The sequence below is a fragment of the Pipra filicauda genome, unplaced genomic scaffold, assembly GCF_003945595.2.
Source record: "Pipra filicauda isolate LSUMZ 115617 unplaced genomic scaffold, ASM394559v2 scaffold103_size3290846_pilon, whole genome shotgun sequence".
NCBI classification, from domain to species: domain Eukaryota; kingdom Metazoa; phylum Chordata; class Aves; order Passeriformes; family Pipridae; genus Pipra; species Pipra filicauda.
The window spans coordinates 446052-467097 of NW_024103474.1; the positions used below are offsets into that span (position 1 = coordinate 446052).

At 36.0% G+C, this 21046-nt stretch overlaps 1 protein-coding gene across 1 annotated transcript in view; it reads right to left on the minus strand.

The window, feature by feature from the left end:
* The window catches only part of CACNA2D3 (calcium voltage-gated channel auxiliary subunit alpha2delta 3), a 407078-nt gene that overhangs the window by 21031 nt on the left and 365001 nt on the right, over nt 1-21046 (minus strand). The window contains exons 29-34 of the mRNA XM_027728083.2: nt 20972-21016; nt 17586-17648; nt 14310-14380; nt 5372-5447; nt 2808-2860; nt 1193-1248 (exon numbers count right to left, since the gene is read on the minus strand). Coding sequence (XP_027583884.1) covers nt 1193-1248; nt 2808-2860; nt 5372-5447; nt 14310-14380; nt 17586-17648; nt 20972-21016 — 364 coding nt within the window. The remainder of the gene's footprint in view (nt 1-1192; nt 1249-2807; nt 2861-5371; nt 5448-14309; nt 14381-17585; nt 17649-20971; nt 21017-21046) is intronic.

Genomic DNA, 21046 nt, shown 5'->3' on the forward strand with positions numbered 1-21046 from the left:
CATCAGACTCATTGCTGGTGTCTCAGAAGCATCAGCTCCAGCACTGCAGAGCACTGGGCAGTTCACATCAGTGTGGGAAAGGCTGGAATAAGTTCATGCACCTAAATTTTCAGAAGGCTCTTACCAAACCCTCACCTCCAGCAGACACCCTTCTCTGCCTCCCCGTCCCCCTATCCAGCATTTACCACACATTAGGCAGGAGCCTGACATGTGCTCTGCCAATAATTTCTGGTTGCTCCAGGATAGAAATTTTATACTAGGAGCATCTTATTATTCCAGGGAATACTGGATTATTCCAGGGCATCAGTATGTTCAATTTTCCTGATACTTAAACTTCAGATAGGATATGATTTTGCCTGGATACCAGGCAATGCAAATATCAACTGAAGCCTAAAGCAGCAATTTTATCCTCTGCTTTGCTAAGGAATGTGCAAATATGAGGCTGAAGAATTCAGTTTAAGTCATTACACCAGCACAATTTGCTATGAAATCATCAATTGAAGAGCAGTGCTCCCATAAATTAGCCCTTTACTTCTGAGCAACTTCTGAAAATGCCATAAGAAGTCTGCTAAAATCTAACAGACTACTTACACTGAAAACTTCCCATTTTTTATGGGAACTATTAAAATTCCATCATTTCAAATGAAGTTTCCACATTTTAAAAATTATTTTGAGTAAACTGAATTTTAATTCACTTGAATGTATATTTTGAACAGAGTCTTAAAACAAAATACAGTTTTAACCAGTCTTGCTGAGCATAACATCTGTCTTAGTCCTTAAAAATTATTTTGTACGAAATTGTATTGAGATGGGTATATTCCTGTAGACTTTTTTTAAAAGGCATTTTCCAGCACAGTAAGAATTGTTTTATTCATGAAGATTGTTTTGGAATGAAGGGAAGTGTTTTTAAAAATATATTTAATCATTATTTACTATTTTAAGTTTTCCATTATAGCAGTGCACTGTACTCATAGAACACACAGAAGCACTTTGTGTTTATTCATAGAAGAGCTTAATTCTCTCATGTTTTAGGAAACATTCACAAAAAGGAGAATGCTGACATGGGAGACAAACTATTATTATCAGATATTTGTTATTTAATCTAAAACAGTTTATGCACATCCAAATTTCAAAAATCCAATTTAACCTAGACATTTCTGCCATTATGTCTGGAAAAAAAAATTACACTTACCTTTTGCTGTTAGATCAGAGTGCCACCAACTGCATAGATTGAATTCCACAAGGAACCTAGAGAAATTATTGGAGTTTTCATTATCCCACAGCATGTTTTCAAAACACTAAACTGGCAGTAGCTTGATAACGTTAATTCTATTTTAAATAAAAGCTAAAACAGAACTGGAATTCATGTTACTATAACTCTGGGATTAGCAACTACTGCTATTCTCATATTTTCACTAGGTTGCATTTTACCTCTGAAAACTTATTCTGAAAATAATCCTATCAATAAATCATATATTTAGCTATTATTAATTTAAATATTGGTCTTATTTGAAGTGCCAATTAAAATTCTCAATGCATGGCAGCATATACTCTTTTTACTGTTGAACATTATGTCTTTATTATGCAGGTATTTTGACTCCAGTAAAATGCCACAGGACTAGAACTGTCCAGGCTACAATACAGGCATACATATAAAATACTTTCTTTTATTAATTTTCCAAATAATAAGCTATTTTTTTTCTAAGAGCAGAAAAGACTGATTAACCACTATCTAATCAATTCTAACTAAATTGTAAAGAATGCATTCTCCCACTTAAATATACTATGATTTACTTGGAAGAATGGATTGAGAAGTGCCAGTCTATCACTTATTTTAAGTGTAAAGAATGTGAAACCAACATCCAGTTCATCATATGCCCGTGAATCTACAAGACTTATAAGCATAGAAAGTTTCTTGGAATTTTTGAAGCTGTTACATGAAGCACCAGCCTCATTTTAACACAATTCTTTCCCTTCTATTTGCTTTGAAAGCTGCATTTAAGATCAATCTCTGCCCTCTAGCAGTAGCCACTCAGTTAAATCTCTTTAACTCTTATTCTGAACTTTGATGAAAGCTTATACAATTTACAATTAAACAAAATGACTACAAGGAAAAAGCAGTTCTACTTCAATGAAGATAAAATTCACTGAGATCTGCAGCTCTGCTTTCTGATAAGAACAATAATAAATCATGTCAGTTAATAACATGACACATTTTAAGGCTTCCTCTTCTCCATGTAATATTGCTCTGTTATTTCTTAGGCACCCTCTCTTAAAGGTAATGATCATTATGAATGAACTGGGAATGTTACAAGAATCAGCAGAGATAAAACAATTCAGCAACATCCAGAGCACACCTTATCTGGCAGGTACTGTAAAAGGTCCATCTTATAGAATTTTATGAAGTGACAAACAATACAGTGAGTCAGTGCAACCAAATTTCTCTACTGACAAAAGCCCACCCAAGCAGCATCACAAACAGCAAGTCATTTATCTAAAATTTAACATTAACCACAAAAATAAATTTGGGCTGTATTTTGTGATCTGCTAAACAAAGATATACAGATACAAGTGAAGACCATGTAATAAAAGTGATGCTGTGCATTTATATAGCCAAAATTGTCTCAGATTTTAAGAATTCAAAATTGGAAAAAAACCTCTGACAAATATTACTATATTTCAAGTCGTATAATAAAAACAGCATAATGTACGTAAAATGCAAAAGGTACAAGTGATAATTAAATATTCAAAAGTTGCAAATATTCAGTAATTCATACAAATATTAAGTTCTGATAAAATCTACTTACAAGACAAGTTCAGTCATAATCCATTTTACTGCAGCAAAGAAGGCATTATAAGGCTGAAGAGAAGCAACTCATTTAATAAAAAGGTAAAACATGCAGCATTTATATCTTAACTGAATTCTTCATATGAAAACAATATTATGGATATTCAAATGCATGGGGAACATGAGAAAAAAACCTTTTTCTTATGAAGAAGAAACATTATTATATTAATTACTAAAATGCATAGTAATGAAATTTCCTTTTTCTCACAGTTGATCTTATACACAGATTATCAGAGGGGGAAAGGAAGGTTTTGCAAATGATTCTTAAATCTTTAACCTCTAGGGGTTCCTATTTCCCTGGCTATTGCTGAAGGAACAGCTCGGGTAGATGATATGAGCTTTTCTTGGGCTGCAATTCAGAGGCTTTCCTCTCTGTAGTGTAAATCTCTGTTCAATACCTTGGCCTAATTAGGCTGGGAATAGTTTCTGAAGTTTGACTTTACCTAAATGATTATCTGTGTCATATGGAAGGTCCAACTGTAAACACTTTAAGTAGGTTTTTGCCTCCTTCCTCTGTTTTTCTGGATCATGAAAAATACAGCAAATCCCCCGAGAATCCTGTGTTTACAGTACTTCTAATACATTTTGAATGTTTCATTTTTGAAAAGAATATTAATGAGATCAATCTTTTGTGAAAGAAACTCAGGCAGAAAAGTCAGTTTCCAGAAATTTGGAAAGGAATCTCTCCTTGTCTCCCTCATTTGTGTTAGGGTGTCCTAGTTGCATAAAGTTCTGCAGACTCTTTTAGATATCAACAGAGTGTATTGGCACATACAAGAAGTCATATTAACAGAACTACTCAGATGTCTAGAGTAATTCTTCAGCGTCCTGAGCCAGCACTCGCTGAAGCAGTGCTGTTTTGGTGAGCAGCAACAGCCATTTAAAATTTTCAGGGGCCACAGAGAGTGTTTCTCTGCATGGCTGAGAACTCACAGAGCAACAAACTCGTGTCAGTCAGTGCCATAAAAGGCCCAGTAGAATTTATAACAGCTGAGAAAGGAAAGATTTTCAGCTGTTAAGCACTGTCTTATAGGAAAAGATAAAGAACTACAAGACTGTCCTAGAGACAAAAAGAAAACACAGTTTTAGCCCTATGGGACATCTTATTTATTTTTATTCCAAATAAGAAAACCTGAAATTTCGCGCCCAAGTAAATTAACTTTGCTGTATACTTTGGCTTTCATAATGCCAAATGATTTAGTATAAAACAGTATATTCATTATTAATTAGGAACAATACATGTTTAGTTAGAGCCCACTTTTAAGAGATAAACACTTCAGTTCTACATGCTGAGTGCTCAAGCAAACTGAGCTGAAGCCCCAAGCCTTAGGATGGTAGGATTTTGCTAAGAGTTGTAATATGCTTTAAGATATTTCATGCAAATATGCTTCACAGCATCATGTCCTATTTCACTAATAATTTAGGTCTCATGGCACAGCATAGTATTTGTTATTATGTCAAGATAGTCTTTTCCCAGATTCAGACTTTGGTGGATAAAAAACTGATAAAGTCCAAATTTTCAGGTATTTGGAAAAAAGAATCATATAAATTTGTAAATGAAAAATCCCCAAAAGCACACAGTTATTAAACCATAGCAAATATATATATATATATGGAGGTTGCCAAAATTTGATATTTATTCAACAGTTTAACTATATGTAGACTTGTTTTTTTCTAGCTAGATCCCTGTGCATTTAAAAATACTATCAGATAGCTTTTCCAGACTAGTAAAATATACCAGTGTTTTGCTTCTGCTCTCTTTAATTGAGAATTTTTTCATGCTATTACTGTCATCTATCTGTGAAAATAATTTTTAATATGCAAAACCTACACTCTAACACCACCTGATCAGTTCTGATAGATTATTACAGCAATCAGTGAGACAGACGCATGATTATAAAATACCCTTGGGGTTATTAACTAGATATAGGATTTAGCAACAAGGAAGTGTTGCCCTTGCAAAATCCAGCTTGATTCTAATCAGGCCTTGCAGAGGGTCAGGGTTTGTATCCAGATTGCAAGAGAAGGGTTTAAATGCATTGAAATTCTACTTTAATAACACCTTTAAATACTCAGGAAGAAAAAAGTGCTAAAATCACTGACTTGCACAACTTGCCAATGAACTAATCCTTTCATATAAAAAAAAAACCACCTCAATTTTTAATTTCAATTACTTGTTTACATACAGGAAAGGCATATGTGATTCCAGTCTCCCAGACAAAGCACAATCTACTGCCAAATTTACAAATTCCTAAGGCAGATTCATATGGTGCAAAGAATCTCCTGACAGAACCTCAGAAATGATGGCCCAGCATTAAAATGATTGTGTGAGTATTTGAACTCGAAAATGCTTAACACCTTGCATTTGTTTATAATGAACCATCCCTTGAATGCACTGGGACAAATCCAAGAGCTGTAAACATTCCACATCAAAATAATGGGCTTATAATGGCCATGAGATATTTGCAACAGTTTTCTTTGATGGCTGCATGGAAAGGTGCTCAGAAAATGTGCTATACTTACGTCCAGCAAGCTATGGGCACTGTCGCTACTCTCTTTGTTTGTTCTACACATGGCCTGGTAGTCATAAAGTGTAATTCTACAGAGAAGAACAGAAAACTGCTTGACTAAAAGAAGAAAACTCAGTGGGATAAAAATGATGATATGGAACAGCCTGCTCACGAAGTGGACAGGAAAATAAAAATTGTAACAGTAGTAGGGGAAAGAGGGAATGGGATCATTAAAATACAGGTTACACAAAGGAGCATAAAGATAAGAAATTCTGTGAAAACTTTGTAAGGGTTTTATCAGACTACAGAACAAAGCAAAAGCATAACTGGAAGAAACCGGGGAAGATACACATACAGTGTAACACACAATGGTATAAACAATGTGAGGGGGAGGAGGATAATACACATTCAACACAATGCTTAAACAATTGGTTCTGGACTAAGATCAGCACATTTAGCCCCAGAGAGTGGGGCTAATGCATTTGAGGGGCTATGCATTTGAGGGGCTGCTCACAACAGACCACTTGGAACTCCAGTAAAAGAAGAAAGACATTTCTACAGTTCCAGCATCTCAGTGCACAGCTAATTTGTAACATGGCCTTGATTCTGAAGGAGGGAGAGGTAGAATTTCAGTGCATTCATGGAACAGATAATTGAGGCAGGATGGGTTTACCTTTGCTTCTTTTCATAAGAGCAAAATATTCCATGTCAAATACCTGCTGTAATCAACATATGCTAGAAGCCTCCTCAGATGCATAGTAAACACAAGGAAATTTATTTATGCTTGCAATTTGACTCATCATTGAAACACTTCAGAGATCTAAATGTAAAATCCAGAACTCAGAGCTAGTATATGGAATTATTGTGATTATTCTCTAAATCTGTCTGTCCATAGAACAATCAATTAACTATATCCATCCACATAAAAAAGCACTTAGCATCTATAGCAGATGTAAAGAATCTTTAGCTAGTAATTTGCAACAAGTGTAAATATATAACATATCCATTTGACTTTTGCATCATCAGAGGGACAAAGGAGCACAACTGGACAGAGATGGTTAATAGATGTATGAGATGGGACTTCAATGTTTTGCAATGTGTGCCTTGCTTCTAAGTGAAGAGGAAAGGAGAGCACACAAATTCAGCTATGGAAAGGATGTCCCAGAAGCTGCCAAAACCAGGTCATGAAATGCATTCAGCATCATCATGAGGCATTCTGCACTGCATGCCATGAAACATTGCAACCTGTACCAATAAAATGCTGTATTCCATTGTGGTAGAAACTGCTGCTTGTTGGTTTTGGTTTTTTTTTTTCTGATCTGATTTTGTGACAGCAACCACCACTTAAAGCTTCTTTATTTTGTCTACATTTTATTTTTGGCTTACAAGCAAAATATCTAATACAGTGGGTCTTGCAGCTTCAACTAAACATTTAGTACGTGGTCATACTGCTTACATTATTCACTTTCTCTTATATCAAGAATAGAAATGCCTAGGAAGCCATTGTTTTGTGGACTGGCAGAGAGAGGCACATGGTAGACAAACGCATAACTAAAGACCTAAACATGGGTGTAAGTTGAACACTGACCATCTTTGGCAGAATCACGCCCACAGCCAGATCCGCGCACACAGATCTGCCAAGACAAACAGAGCAGTACACGGGGTAAGCTGTGCTGCCTGTGTGGCAATGCAGTAATACACCACTGGCCCTAGCTGGTTTTTTTGCTTTCCTTAATTTTTTCCCCCTTTAACCGTGGTCAGAATCCAGCCCCTGTAAAGTAATCTCTACAGCTCAGCCTTTCCAGCCTTGGTTGGCTTGACTATTTTGTTCCTCTAGATCCAAGGACTGTGTTGCATGTCCACTTGGACCAACCTAGTGATGGTGGCAAGTGGTAAGTGCACAGCAAAGGCAGTTCTACAGACGTTAATGTGCTCTCTGCAGACTAGTCAAGAAATTCTATATGGATGGAATGGTCCCGTTCTGCTTCATTGAATATCTAGTGTTGCAAGTAGAAGGCATTGTTTTGTGTGTATTCATTATAAATGTAAATTTTTAATATATTAATTAAGTTTGGTGACTGTTTGTTTCATGGATGAAAGTATAATCAATGTCTCAAATTTCAATCTCATACACCAGAATTTCTTGGTTGGATTTCATTATTCTGCTAAGCAGTGTTAATCAAATACTGTTATAATGTGCCATGTGAAACATCTATTATAATTTGAACCTAATTTTAAATATTGATAAAAGCCTTTCCTCATCCTATTTGTACTTGCATTACATTTCTTATGTACTTATTACAGTCTAATAGATGTAATAGTTTCTTTAAATGCTCAAAGATAAAAAGATTTTAAAAGACTGAAATATGTACTCACACAAATAATCAGAAATATAATTAATATTGCACTCCAAAATGTTAGATTACATGTTTTGTAGATTGTCTTATTGTACTGTAGGGAGTATACAACAATCAAAGATTGTATTATGATTAACAGAAAGGAAAACAATACAAGTATGTAATTAAACCCCCTTCATTTAACAGGGAAAGAAATAGTAAACTTTAGAGTGATGAAGGGAAGAGCTGTAATAAACAACCTCAAAATCATTGTGGAATACTAAAGAATTGTTATTTGGAAAGGCTTGAATATCACCTGTGGATGATATTAGTGTTAGATGAGTTTAGTAAATATATTTGAAGGCGTTTCCAGTGTAAAGATTCTGGTTCAGGAATAAATGAGAGAACAGATAATGTGTCCAGGGTAAAAAAAAAATCAACCAAAAAAAAACAAAACAAAGGAGCAAATTCTTAGAAGGGTACATGGCAGACAGATTTCTGAACAGAAGCCTGGAGTGAGTTTTGGTTTTAGAACAATGTATTCCCATCTTTCAAAGTAACTTTCAAAGTGGGCAGGTTCAACAGCTACCTCAAAGTTTCTAAAGATGATTCAAATAACTATAACACAGGATGTGCAAAATAAACCAGTGAAAGTCTTACTGTGAAATGATATTAAAAGACCTGACTGGTTTGTGCTAGAAACACATGGGAATTTTGTAACACAATTCAAAGATCAGTGGATGTATCCCATAACCACGTTGCAGTCTGAACACTGCAACATACTGAACCAATTCTCGATTCTCTGTCACTATGAATGGTATTAAAGTTCAGTATATTTGTGTTCCAAGTAATTCACAAATTCAAATCCAGTTGTTTTGGTTTTATTCTTATAAATGTAATAGGAAAGTAAACGCTTTCCAGCACTATTCCTTATAAAAGCTACTGCAGTATTTGTGGTCAAAGCAGTGGCTTAAGGCACTGTAGTGCTTCTGTGCTCAGGTGTCATTTCCAGAATGTTATTTTACTGCTGATGTCTTTCTGAGAATTTAGAAAATAGGCTTTCTTCTCACTCAGACAGACTTAACTCAGTGTTGCAGAAAAAAAAGCTTGCAGATCACCCTTTCTGAACTGATGTATTTCAGTTTTAAATAACTGTTTGCAGCTAGCCATATCCTGTTCAACTCAGGATATGGTCCACCTAGATGCCCAAGTCCATGTCCTGTGTTAAAGCACCTCACGGGGAGCTTTGCTCTTGCTTCACATGACATCACCATCCTGTCAACTTCCACGTCTGAACTCCACAGAGCAGCTGCTCTTAACATAAGTTGTAGGACAAACACAATGAACAATCATCTTTAACTGATGGAAAATAACTTACCAAAACCTAAATGTGCATCACTGTTTTATGTAACTTCAGGGGCCAAATACATTGTAGGGAAAACCCTTTTATTGTCGACTTCCTGATACAGTAAATTCCAGTCTCGTACTTTGCAATGTACTTGCAATTGAGTACGAATCCGGTTCAAGAAAATTAAACTTCCAAGACCTACCAGCAGCACAGGATATATTAACAGATGTACTCTATTGCTTTCAGCTAGATTTTCAGCACAACTATGGATTTACCAGCGTAAAATACCATTACTGACAATTGTAAGAGCTGAAAGACATTCAATGCATAACATTTCAAATGTTTTGTTGAAGATTGGGTGGGTTTTATATACTGTGTAAGAATAATAAGCTTCTTACCATGGAAGTAAATGCCGAGTCCACAGAGAAAAAAGAAATGCTCCAAAGAACCGAGCAAAGGAAGACAATAATCCAGAAGCCTCAATTATTGACACTATGCTTTACTCGGTAGTCCATGTAAAAACTAGTGCTGATTACAGCTCACTTGTGGTGGAAAGACTGAACTCAGACATGAGATGTGCAGCCGGCCTGGCATCCTCACAAGGAGGGACAGTGTTGAATGGTGTGAAGAGCAAACTAGTTTCTGCAGTCTAGAGAAGGTCCTGTGGGGAGGTAGCAGGACACTGTAAGGAATCCTGGACTGCTGCTGCTCTGGCTCTCCCACCTTCACTGACAGACAGATTATTAGCATCCAGAAGCTGTCAGGCTAATACCTTTCACCACCAAGAAAATCGGTGGAAAGAATAAAAATAAATGACAGTATTTTGACAAAACAAACTTGTCATCACATATCTTTGTTTTTATTGCTCAGCTATTCCCAGTGGCCAAGGTGCTCAAAGAATAACGAGCATAAAAACTAGAACTCAATCTGTATTTCCAGAATATGGAATGAGAATTCATCTATCCAGCACACATGCTCATGTTTCTCCTTAAGTGTATAAAATGATTTAATGCAATTAAGGGTAATATTTACAGAGACATAAACTCTAACAATGCCCAAAATTCAAAGATATTAATTTTAGATGTCACATGGACAAAATATGAGAAGAAAATATAGCCCACAGCAATGTGGAAGTTTCCAAATGCAGGTACCAGATGCAGATCTAGTAAATGTAAAAAAAAAAAGAAAAAAAAAATCAGAACATGGTTCCTGTTGGTAATAACAAGAGGGAAGTGACAGATATTATTTGCTTCTTTTGGGTGCAAGACTCACACGTGCCCTGCAGTGCACATGGCAGTGAATATGGAAGATAATTATTGGAAATAGTCAGCTCATTTTCCTACCTTGAATGTCTTCTGCCTGCCTAAACAAAAAAAATGCTTATTGATCCACCTGACTATTTTCCTGGTATTTATGCTATAAATATAGGGTTTATTTTGATCTTGCTTTTTTCTTTACTAAGTAAATCATCAATAAAGATAGGGAAGTTTTTTAGAATGTAAAAGCATATTGCAGCACTTCTACATCACAGTTGCACTTGTCCAGTACCAAATCCAGTAACTCTAATTTGGATAGTTCCTGCAGTCTGTCACTGATCTTCTCCAAAATGTACATCTACGTGAAGAAACATTGCCCAACTAAGAGAAGGCCAAATCGATGACTGTATAAATCCACATAAAAATAAACACAAATTTTAAATGTGACTGTCCATTTAACATCTTCACCAAAAATTTAAGAATGTCTTAATAAAATGAATGCTTAAATAAGAAAGAGTGGACTAAAAAACAGGAAAAAAAAAAATCCTTCAATTGGAAGCTGTGCTGCCCCAGTGGAAACTGGTGTCTGTTGGTGAGCAACTACTTACTGTTCTTGTGATTTGGCTTTAAGAATGTTCTGCTTCTTACAAGTAAGCTTAGTGAAGAGCTGTGATTTTTTTTTTTTTATATATATACACTCTTATAACCTGGAGGCAAAAGTAGTGCTGTGTTTTGCTTATAAAGCAAATCAAGACAGAGAGATGAAAGTCTGCCTCTATGGGCAAGCATTTGGAGAGCACAGGAGAAGGATCTGGACTGCATCGTGCCCAGGGGCACGGACAGGATGCACGTTCCTCACTAAGAAGCATGTGAGTAAAGAGAAAGGAACAGAGAAAGAAAAACTGAGAAACAAGAGAAGCTCTCAAAGCAACAAGAACTTAATAGAGTGAACCTTGGCATCCGGGAAAGCTGGATTTCAGGGGTGTGCCATTTAATTCATACATCCTGACAACAGGATTAAATAGCAAAGCATGGATTCTTCTTCTGAGGCCAAGAGGATGTCTGCTGGAAAGAGAACTGTAAGAGGAAATGATGCTGCTTCCATATTTGTCTTATAGAATTGCTTAGTTTTCCTCCTACTGGAAAGGGTGAAAGTGTTTTGAAGTCAAGAGATGTTTAGTTTTCTCTTACAGATTTATTATGTTTATTTCTTTGGGGATCTCATTGCTTTGATAGCCCTTAATTTTCCTGATGTTAATGTGGGCTTTTTAGATTTTCCTGCTTGGAGTTGTTGAATTTTTGTATTTTTTTCACTGTTTTTATATAAACAAAGTGCTGAGGAAACTATAAAGAAACTTTTCTAAGTTATGTGAAGCAGATACTTTTCCATAAGCACATCCTAATTTATTTAATAATAAATTTAAATCATATTTAAATTATTTAATTGTGTGCAATACTTAAGGTATAAGATAAACATAATTTTGCTAAATGAAATCATAGAGCATGTCACGTTGCTGTGGAGGCACTGATATAATTTTTCTCCCTAATTATAAAACCCATAAACTAAGAAAATATACATACATACATACATATGTACACATTATTCAAAAGAAGCACTGAGTTTAAAGAAACTGAGGAGGGAAGGAGGTATTTAAGTTCACTTTAAAAAATAAACAGTGAACACAAAAATTGAATTTCATCCTGCTGCAGGTTGAAAAGAAACATAGTCAGCAGCAAACAAACCCCTTTTGTTTAGCACTTCCAGCACAGCCCTAAAAAGAACTTCTACATCACTCCAAATGGGTGGTAGTCGGGAGAATGGACAAAGGGTTATTTCATTCCTTTTGTGCATGGAGAGCCTGAAAGCTGGCAGGAATCAGTGAGGTGGGAGTACATATTGGCACTGCCACTCACATCACTGGTGCCAAAGGAAGAGGGGACTCCCATCCCCAAGGTTAGCAAACTTCTACAGTGAAGATCAGACACCACAGAACCTTCTACTTGTGAACTAACCAAAAAGGGAGCAAGACCAGGTCAAAAAGTGCAGCATTATATAATTCACCTGCTGGACAGTATGTTCCATGTAAAAAAGCAAATTGGAAGAAAGGATGACTCTGGATATTATCAGAATGAAATGGTAATGAGCAGAGTTTGTTCTCTGATTTTGCCTACATGGTAGGAGCAGCAATGGCAAGTATAATGTATGCAATATCCACATTATGCTCTCAGGGAAATGGTACTAGTGACAGATTTTGCCACTGCATCAAGCACTCTTTTTCTTTTCTTCTTATTTCATATATAAAAACGTTTGGTAAATCAAAACACAACCCCATCTGAACAAATTAGTAATCTTAAAAATATGGTAAATGCATCTGGCTGTTTTTCATGAGAGCCAGCAAAGATTTCTTCTTCAGACTGCTGGAATAATTTTTTTCAAGGCCTCATCTAGCACAGCTCAAAGACAGTCTGGTTTGGGTGTTTTTGTTGCTGCACAGAGCTGTCTGCTGTCCAGCAGGATGCTCATTTAGCACAATTATACCACTCTGATTCTCTCCCATCTTTAACTGATTGGCAACGGTTAGTTTATGTTGTTTAAATAACCGGCTCACTGTGTTTACATTTTCTCTAGCATGCAGCTCAGTTGCACTGAGCTGGTGCCTTCATTATCTCTGACTGCCTTGGAGTTCAAGACCAGCAAAATCAGAAGCCAATGGTCCAGGCCAGAGAGGCGCCTGCTGCAGTTTAGATGGAACTCTAGAGCCCTGCAGTCTGTGCTCTCAATGGTGCCCACCACCATCGCTCATTGACTACATATTCTGTTTGAAATGCTTTGCTGGGCAAGACAAAACAAATTGCGACAAATTAAAGTGTTATCCCTTAGTTTTGACCGTATGTTTTTCTTTGTGTTAAATAAAAGGCTTCATCTCTTGTATAAACAGATCTTTTCAACATCAAACCCAGTCTGTAAATATGTATTACTTCACTTCCTTCTACAGCATATGTTAAGAATGTGGTGCTAAACACAAAAAGGTTGCCACCCTCAGAAAACTAGGATTTGGGATGATTCCATGAGTGCTATCTGCACATGTCAGGTCAGTCACTGGGTGTGGTATTCAGCTGTAGCACACAGAGGCAGCATGGAAAGATTTCTGCCTTTAGGAGAGCTGGTTTACCAAGCAAGCACACAAACCATCTGTTCTGAGAGCCTCTGTATACACCCTCACATGTAATAACTACATTCAGTGAGTGATGGGATCAGTGATGTGTCTGTCTTTCTATACTAGAAACGCACAGGAAAATAAAAGGGAAAAGTGCAATATATATTGTCAGCACTTCTCCCATGCTGTCATAGGACAAAAAGGTATGGAACAGTTCCTGGACTATGTGAAAGCCATGAAGACTCCAGTGTTGAGTTACAGGTTAAAGGGAAAAGTTTCTTCTTAATTGCCCAGAGTGTATAATTTATTTCAAAGGACAACACATAAAATCACTATTAGTTTGTATTGTCATCATGAGAGTAAGACCAGGTCAATAGTCACAACAATGTTCAGAGGTAAGTTAGCATGTGAATGAAGATGGATTACTGGGAGAACACACTTCCCCTTTAACAGCAGGGCATTTTGCACTGTCTGGTTTGAGCAATCTCCAACTTTTTACAGGTCAAAATGGTGATGTGGCATCAATGATTTCCTTAAGAGCCATTTAAAACTGTTCAGCAGTAGATATGGTCCAATCCCTTTTCCACTTGAGTGCAGTGGGAACAGGAAAGGCACACAGTTTTAGCATTGTAGTCAAATAAACCGTTCTTTCAAAAAGAAACTCACTGTAGGCTGAGTCCAATGCTCTCAACATTCAACGTGCATGGTATCGAGTTACACTCAGATCATACAGAAAAGAGACATAAATGAGAATCCAGCCACGCTGCCAGTCTTGGCTTTCTTTCGTATGACTTTGATTTAGTTTAGTTTCATTTTGTTGTTAAAATATTTTTTAAGAGATAGAAAATCTTACCTCTTAAAGGAGCCCATTGTTAGTAACTTGTTCATCACAGCCCCTTCAACTTCCCCAAAAAAGTAACCAGTCTGTAAAGGGAAAATGCAAGAAATTACCAAAAGTGTAGATAAACACAAACCAGCATTGGGTTCAATTTAAACTGGCATAATCCAGGATCTGACAAGAGTGGCTTTGACAGTTACATAGACAGGTTTTCAGGACTACTGCTACACAAAATCTGAGGAAGACTTCACAGTCATGGCAAGTGGCTGGGATTACATTATTACCCCTGAGCAGATGTGAGAGCTTAAACAATATATTGAGGTACATTATATAACATCTAATATCAGAAATAAAAGCCATCCAAACCTAAAGCTTGTAAAGAAAACACACTAATCTGATCACAAACCCTTGTGATTAAAATGTTACTCAAAAAAGATATAAACAGGTTGTGAGAGGATTTCATAAACAGTCATTAAAAAGCGTTGTTTATAATTCCTGCATGACCTGTTTAAGGAGCTGGAACAGTACATTTCATCAATCCTATAAATTTTAACTCCTTTCAGAGTCATTTCATACTTAAAACCACTCAGCCTGATGAATTACTCATTTTGTCCTTGTTCAGCACTTGTGGACTAATAAAAATAAATCTCTATTGAGAAAACAAACATTCATGTTATGAATTTGGTATGTACTATGGAAGTGACTCTGTCATCTGCAGCCATTCATATGACAGTGGAAAATCCTGCATGTACAGCATTTTTTCTACCTTGGGAAGACCTGTTTTATTTTAGAGTCTCAACTCCCAGAAGAATTGGATATTTCTCTTCATTGTTTAAAGGGAGAAATCCCACAATTTATGAGGGGGAAAGGGCACTACACTCTCAAATTGCATGGATTCCATAGGTTTTGTATGAACTAAACCTCAATTCCATTACAAGGAACTTAGCTGACCTCAAGTATGCACCTGGGAGTTTGCAGGCAGAAAAGTTACAGCCCTAGCTAAAAAAAGGCATTCCTCCACCTAAAAAGCATGTATTGCCTTTTTTTTTTTTCCTCAGGGGAATCTTGGAACATTTTCCAAAACATATGGGTATGTAAAGTCTCCTAGAAACAAGAGGAACATGACTAAAAATACTAGCTTCAATAGCTCTAGCTGACTGATGAAGAAAAATTATCCTAACTATTGGAGAGGCAATGTCAAAAAACCCTAAACCATAAATGCCTGGTTACAACCTTAGATAGTAATAAACCTGATTTATCAAGTTGTGCACCAGTCTTATGAAGACATTTCAGTGACAGTTCTTTCCACAAAAGCTCTGTCTGTAAATGCTAGTTCTCCCCCAAAGCAGTAACACACAGGTTATCATTATTTTTTTAATATATTAAGATTTAATTGCAATTCAGATGAAGAATTACACTGCCCCACAAACATGATTCTTGAAGCAGTTCTGGTCATGTTTGGAAAGTCCACAGAAAAGCAGTGCTGAAGCAACCCCGGACAGGCAAGTCATTGATAAGGTACCATCCCACTTCCCTGCCCCTTCTCTATCCACAATAAATATAGAGTGTATACACACATATTAAAATAAATATACACTATTGTAATCTTGTTATAGTGTTACACAAACATAGACACAACTCTGCTGTCCATCTTAGACTTAGATGTAACTACAAAACTAGCCCTAGTTCTGGCTCAGCCGTTGTCCACACTATACTCTTCACAGGAATATGTAATGGCTGATATCAGGTAACTACCAAAGGAAACATTTCTTCCCAATATTTATTGGCCACAGCCAACTATAAACTTGCAAGTAATTTACACAAGTCACAACAATTTACCTCTAGTAACAACAACAAAAGGGGAATAATGGGAGGAACATATTTTAAATGTATCAAGATTATTCTATAATGGCTGTATTTCTTATATCATGCTCAACTAAACAGAAAATATAGATTTAATAGTTAGATAAAAGGCAAAAAACTCCAAAAAGCTACTTCAAACATAACGCAGTTAATATTTAAGCAATGCTATATTTTTAGCTTATAATTTTTTCGATACATCCTGGAATTATATTCAGAACACGCTTGACATTCTAAAGGAATGGAAGCAATAAATTTAATAAATTTAAACAAAATAATCCATGTCAGTTCTCAGTTTTGCATATAAGATGACATACCACGAAGAATGACTATTGCATGACACAGTACAGCATGTTTAACAGTTAATGCTCTGTTGGAAGGAAAATAGTTTCAGAAAAATTGCCTTTCTCTTGTTTATTATGTGCTAATATAATTTTCAAAGTCCCAACCAAAATGGAGCAAGGGAGAAAGGGTTCATAAGGAAACAGGCAATTATTTTTGTGCTATTCAAAGGTAAAAAATATCTCTACTTCCAGAAGTGTCAGATTTAAGGCTACAGTAATTCAAGCTTTTAATTTAAAAGCAAAATGCTCAGTTTAGCTTCTTTTTTTGCCATTCACTTCGAGTTTTTATCTCTTCTACAGACACTCTTCCAAGTCTCCCAGAGGTCTTTCCAAAAGCTGTTTCTCAGTAACCAACTCAGTCGTAACAGATTTAACTCACCTGAGGGCTAAGTAGGAGTGTGAATATTCCTATTCACAATCCCAACACATAAAAGAAATTCAACTTCAGACAATTCTGGCATAATTGGGGCACCATCCCAGCCATTTTCAGGCAAAAGTTAATGAGAATGTTGATGATTCCTTCATAAGGTTCGCATGATTGAGTGATTATACATTAATTTTTCAATAATTTTCCAAGAAGAATAAGCGAACTGATGTTTTGAATGATCTTATTAATCGTGCTCCTTGTCCTCTCTGTTGTGATGCTGAGTGCTTAGTTTTAATCCTTCAGTGTCTGTAATCCACTTCAGAAAACAAACTCCTCAACTAGCAGCTCTGTAAAATCTCATTATCTCAAGTTTGAATGTAAAAGCTCTGTGCCCCTCCCTCCCTTCCCAGCCTTTCCATGCGACAAAAATGCCACAGAGAATCTGGGGGTTTTTTTGGGTAAAAACATTTTACAGAAGACAGACACTTCTGCAGCAAGAAAGGCCTTTAAGAGAATATTTAAGAGTTTAAGAGCAGATCCTGCCCCGATGGGAGACAAACTGAGCTCCTGTGAGAAACAACTTACACTCTTTGTAGAAGGAATTTTTTTAGTTTTATGTTACTGAACCCTTACCATTTTCAGATGGTGGCCTATTTAAGAAACAAGTACTTTTAGATTAATGTGTTACATGAAAAAACTGAAGAAAAATCTTTCCCTTACCTGTCTATAGTCTTCAGACACTAAAATAAATCCATTGTTATCTATTAGGTAACAGTTGATTGTCTGAAAAATGATAAAATACCATTTTAATTTTTGATTTTAGGATACATCAATAAGTTAATCATGTACTTCTAAGTGAATTCTAAATGGATAAAACCTTCAGGTTGTTATAATGGTTTGCATAAATTCTGGGTGCAGTCCTGACTTATGGGATGTTATCCAATTTAATTTTTATGCACTTGTCTCATGCAAAACAAAACAAAGATGTGTACAAAATGGGAGGATATAAGATAATTACAAACAAACATAAGAAAGACAAGGTCAGTGTTTTTGTAAGCCATTCTTAAAAGTTTTTCTTATAACTAAGTTTGCAAAGGCTCAAAACTTTTGTCTTCCTGATGGCTTCTCCTGTGTTTGGAGAAAAACATCAGCACAGTGTCATTACCCTAATGATGTATTAATGAAAACACAGTGTCAGCCTGCAGAACCAACAGGGGACCAGGTAATATTTTTTAATTTGTTCATTGGGGGATGGGACCAGAAACTTCTGTAAAAGAGGCCCCATAGGTCTCCTAAACCTTTTCAAATTGTGTTTTTAATTGGGAACTGGATTTAGAGGTAGGACTGTTAGCCTTTCGTAGGTCAGACTTATAAACTGTATAAAACAAGGTAAACCCAAATCAGTGCTTCCCTGCATACACACATGCACTGTTTTAACCTCAAGTGAATTACTTGCTACAGGCAAAGTTTTAATTACTGAGCTTCAGAGTTTAAACATAAGGTTCAACTCAAACCCGGATATAACTCAGTTTCTCTTCAGTAATGCCAAATACCTACCTCAGTGTTGAATCTTTTTTGTATTTCTGTTGTTGGTCTAAATCAGTAAACATTTTTATCATTGCTTATTGAATTTTCTGTGCCATTTGTGTAAAAAGAAAAAAATTAAGTAGAATGGCTTTCAAAATAGGAATCCTCATGGCTTTGTTTTCAATTCAAAATCTTCCCTGCTGCAAACGGGCTGTACAGAGATATGACAAAATATACTTTTTGCTACACTCTGCACATCCAGCAAAATCCCTCTGTTGTTTTAGGGAGGAAAGCAGCCCCATGCAGTGGTAGTTGTGCAAGATGCAAAAATGCAGCCTGGTATTGCAAGAAATGTTTAGATGTGTCTGACTCTCATTCTGGCCATATATTAGTACTGCTCTGTGGGGCAAAGAAGAGGAGAGATTTGCAAAAATGCTGGCTTGAGGTAGACTTTTTATAGAAACAAGAAAGCCAAAATCAGTTAAAAAGTTAAGAATTAACATTATTCCCTAATGCAAATGCAGGATACTCATTCTAATAGGGGAACCTAAGCTACAGGCACCCCCAGTGACAGAAAACCTGTCAAAAAGGAAGTTGAAACAACTCATTTCCGACCTTTGATCTGCTAGAAAGCCCAAAATTGGCAAATGCAATGTGAAAAGTTGATGATGCTGGCAAAGAACCCAGCAGAGCTAATGCATTCAGAAGAGGCAGCTCCTTAACCTCAATGGTGTGTGAAGGGTGGAATTTCATGAGGAGGCTGTAACACCAGAACACTGCTGTCCCCAAAGTCCACCATAAACCTCCCACCAACTTTATTAGGAGAGGAGCTAAGTCAACAGAGAACTCTTTTGAGGATACCTATTTGCAGTCCTCATGCATGAAACATTAATCTGAATTCAGTGCTTTAGAAACACTACTTCTTCATAGAAAATAAATAAAAGTAATTGTGCTGGACAAGAAAGAGCGTAGGCTTAATTTCGTAGCTTGTGACTTACATGCTGTTGGGAAAATACTGGCTCAGTTCAAGAATTAGTGGCCATGTCTCAAATCTCTAAGACAGAGTCATTCACCAGCATTGTTCAGAAATTTAAAAAATACTAATTTTTTAGCATTATTATTGGAAACAGGCATAATGAAATAAGTGGTAAGTGGAATCTGCATCTTTTTGGTGGAATGTGAAGATAAGAGGGCTTCTATTTCAATCCATTTTAGAAACATTAAGAAGGGAAAAAAATATTCATTCAGGACCATTCATTCAACTGCTTGCCAGCAAGATAAATAACGTTCAGTGTTCAGCATTGTGTTAAAGAAACAGTTTGTAACAACTTCAGCACTGACAAAGGGCAGCAGGGTGCATTTACTCATCCAACACATTAGCAAATCTCAAACAAAAGATTTCTGATACAAGATTAATGCACGAGATAATAGCTTTGAGATTGACTGGAGCTGTATGAAAGAGGTTTAATTCACAATATTTCACAGGTATTGGAAGTGAACCATGCTCAGGTTTGCCTAAAGGTTCAAGTTCAGTGAACTTCAGATTTCAAGGGGAATGTTCTATAGGTGGAGAGTCCCTGAGCTTGTAAAACCTTAGGCATAAAGTCCAGAATAAACACAGCAAGAATGTTGACTGAGGTCTGAGAACACATTTGAATTACAGTAACTTTGATCAAGTTCAAGCCCTCTATGTATTTTCACAGCTCCAATATACAATAACAGTAATGGAATGTAATATGGGTTAAGAAACCAAAAATGAAAAAGAAAGAAAACAGTACATTTAAATAAAATGTGAGGCATCAGGAAACCAAGAAGAAATGAGCAAATTCAAAGCTTAAAAAAAAAGAAAAAAGGATTTCAAATTAATAGGATGTATTTTAGAATCAAAAGTATCACACACATTGATAATTTGTTTTATTTTTAATTAATTATTTTTGCTACAAATATTTTGCTATTAATAATAATTAATATTTATTGATTATTGTGCCATTCCATTTGCATTAATGACTTAATATTTACTTTTAAATGCTTTAATTTATACCATAACTGCTCACAGATATTTTCCTGTCATTGAGAGAAGGTGTGAAAGTTAACAGACTCAATAGAGGAGCTGTGATATTTGATTGAGTCCTATCAACAGTATGTTTTGTCATTAAGAAAGAGTTTGGAATCTCTAAATCACCGAGGTTCTCAGTATTACTAAATTTCTACATATGCTCACATGGCTCCTGCTGGTGTCAAGCTGAAAAGACTTTAAACTGCTTATGTTTCTTTAAAGTTAATAATAAAGTAGTAAACAAATGCCTTAGCACTGCTCCAAATTATTTCCCAAACTGGATTCACAAAACAGAATTTACTGCAACGTGTTTTAGGTACTGGTGTCAACCTTGTAATTAAATGCATGTCTATAAGCAGCCATCATAAAAGTCTCAGTATCTAAATAATGTAATATATTAAAGGTGATCACAAATTACATCAAGAGATCATAATGTACACGAGACGTTCAAATCAAATTCATCAAATTTATGTTCTACTGCAGTAGAGATATACATGGAAAAAAAAATCTGTTAAGTACTTACTTCATCATCACAACTTATAGCACATCTGCCATCGAGAGATGCACACTAGGGATGATATCAAAAATCAATACAATA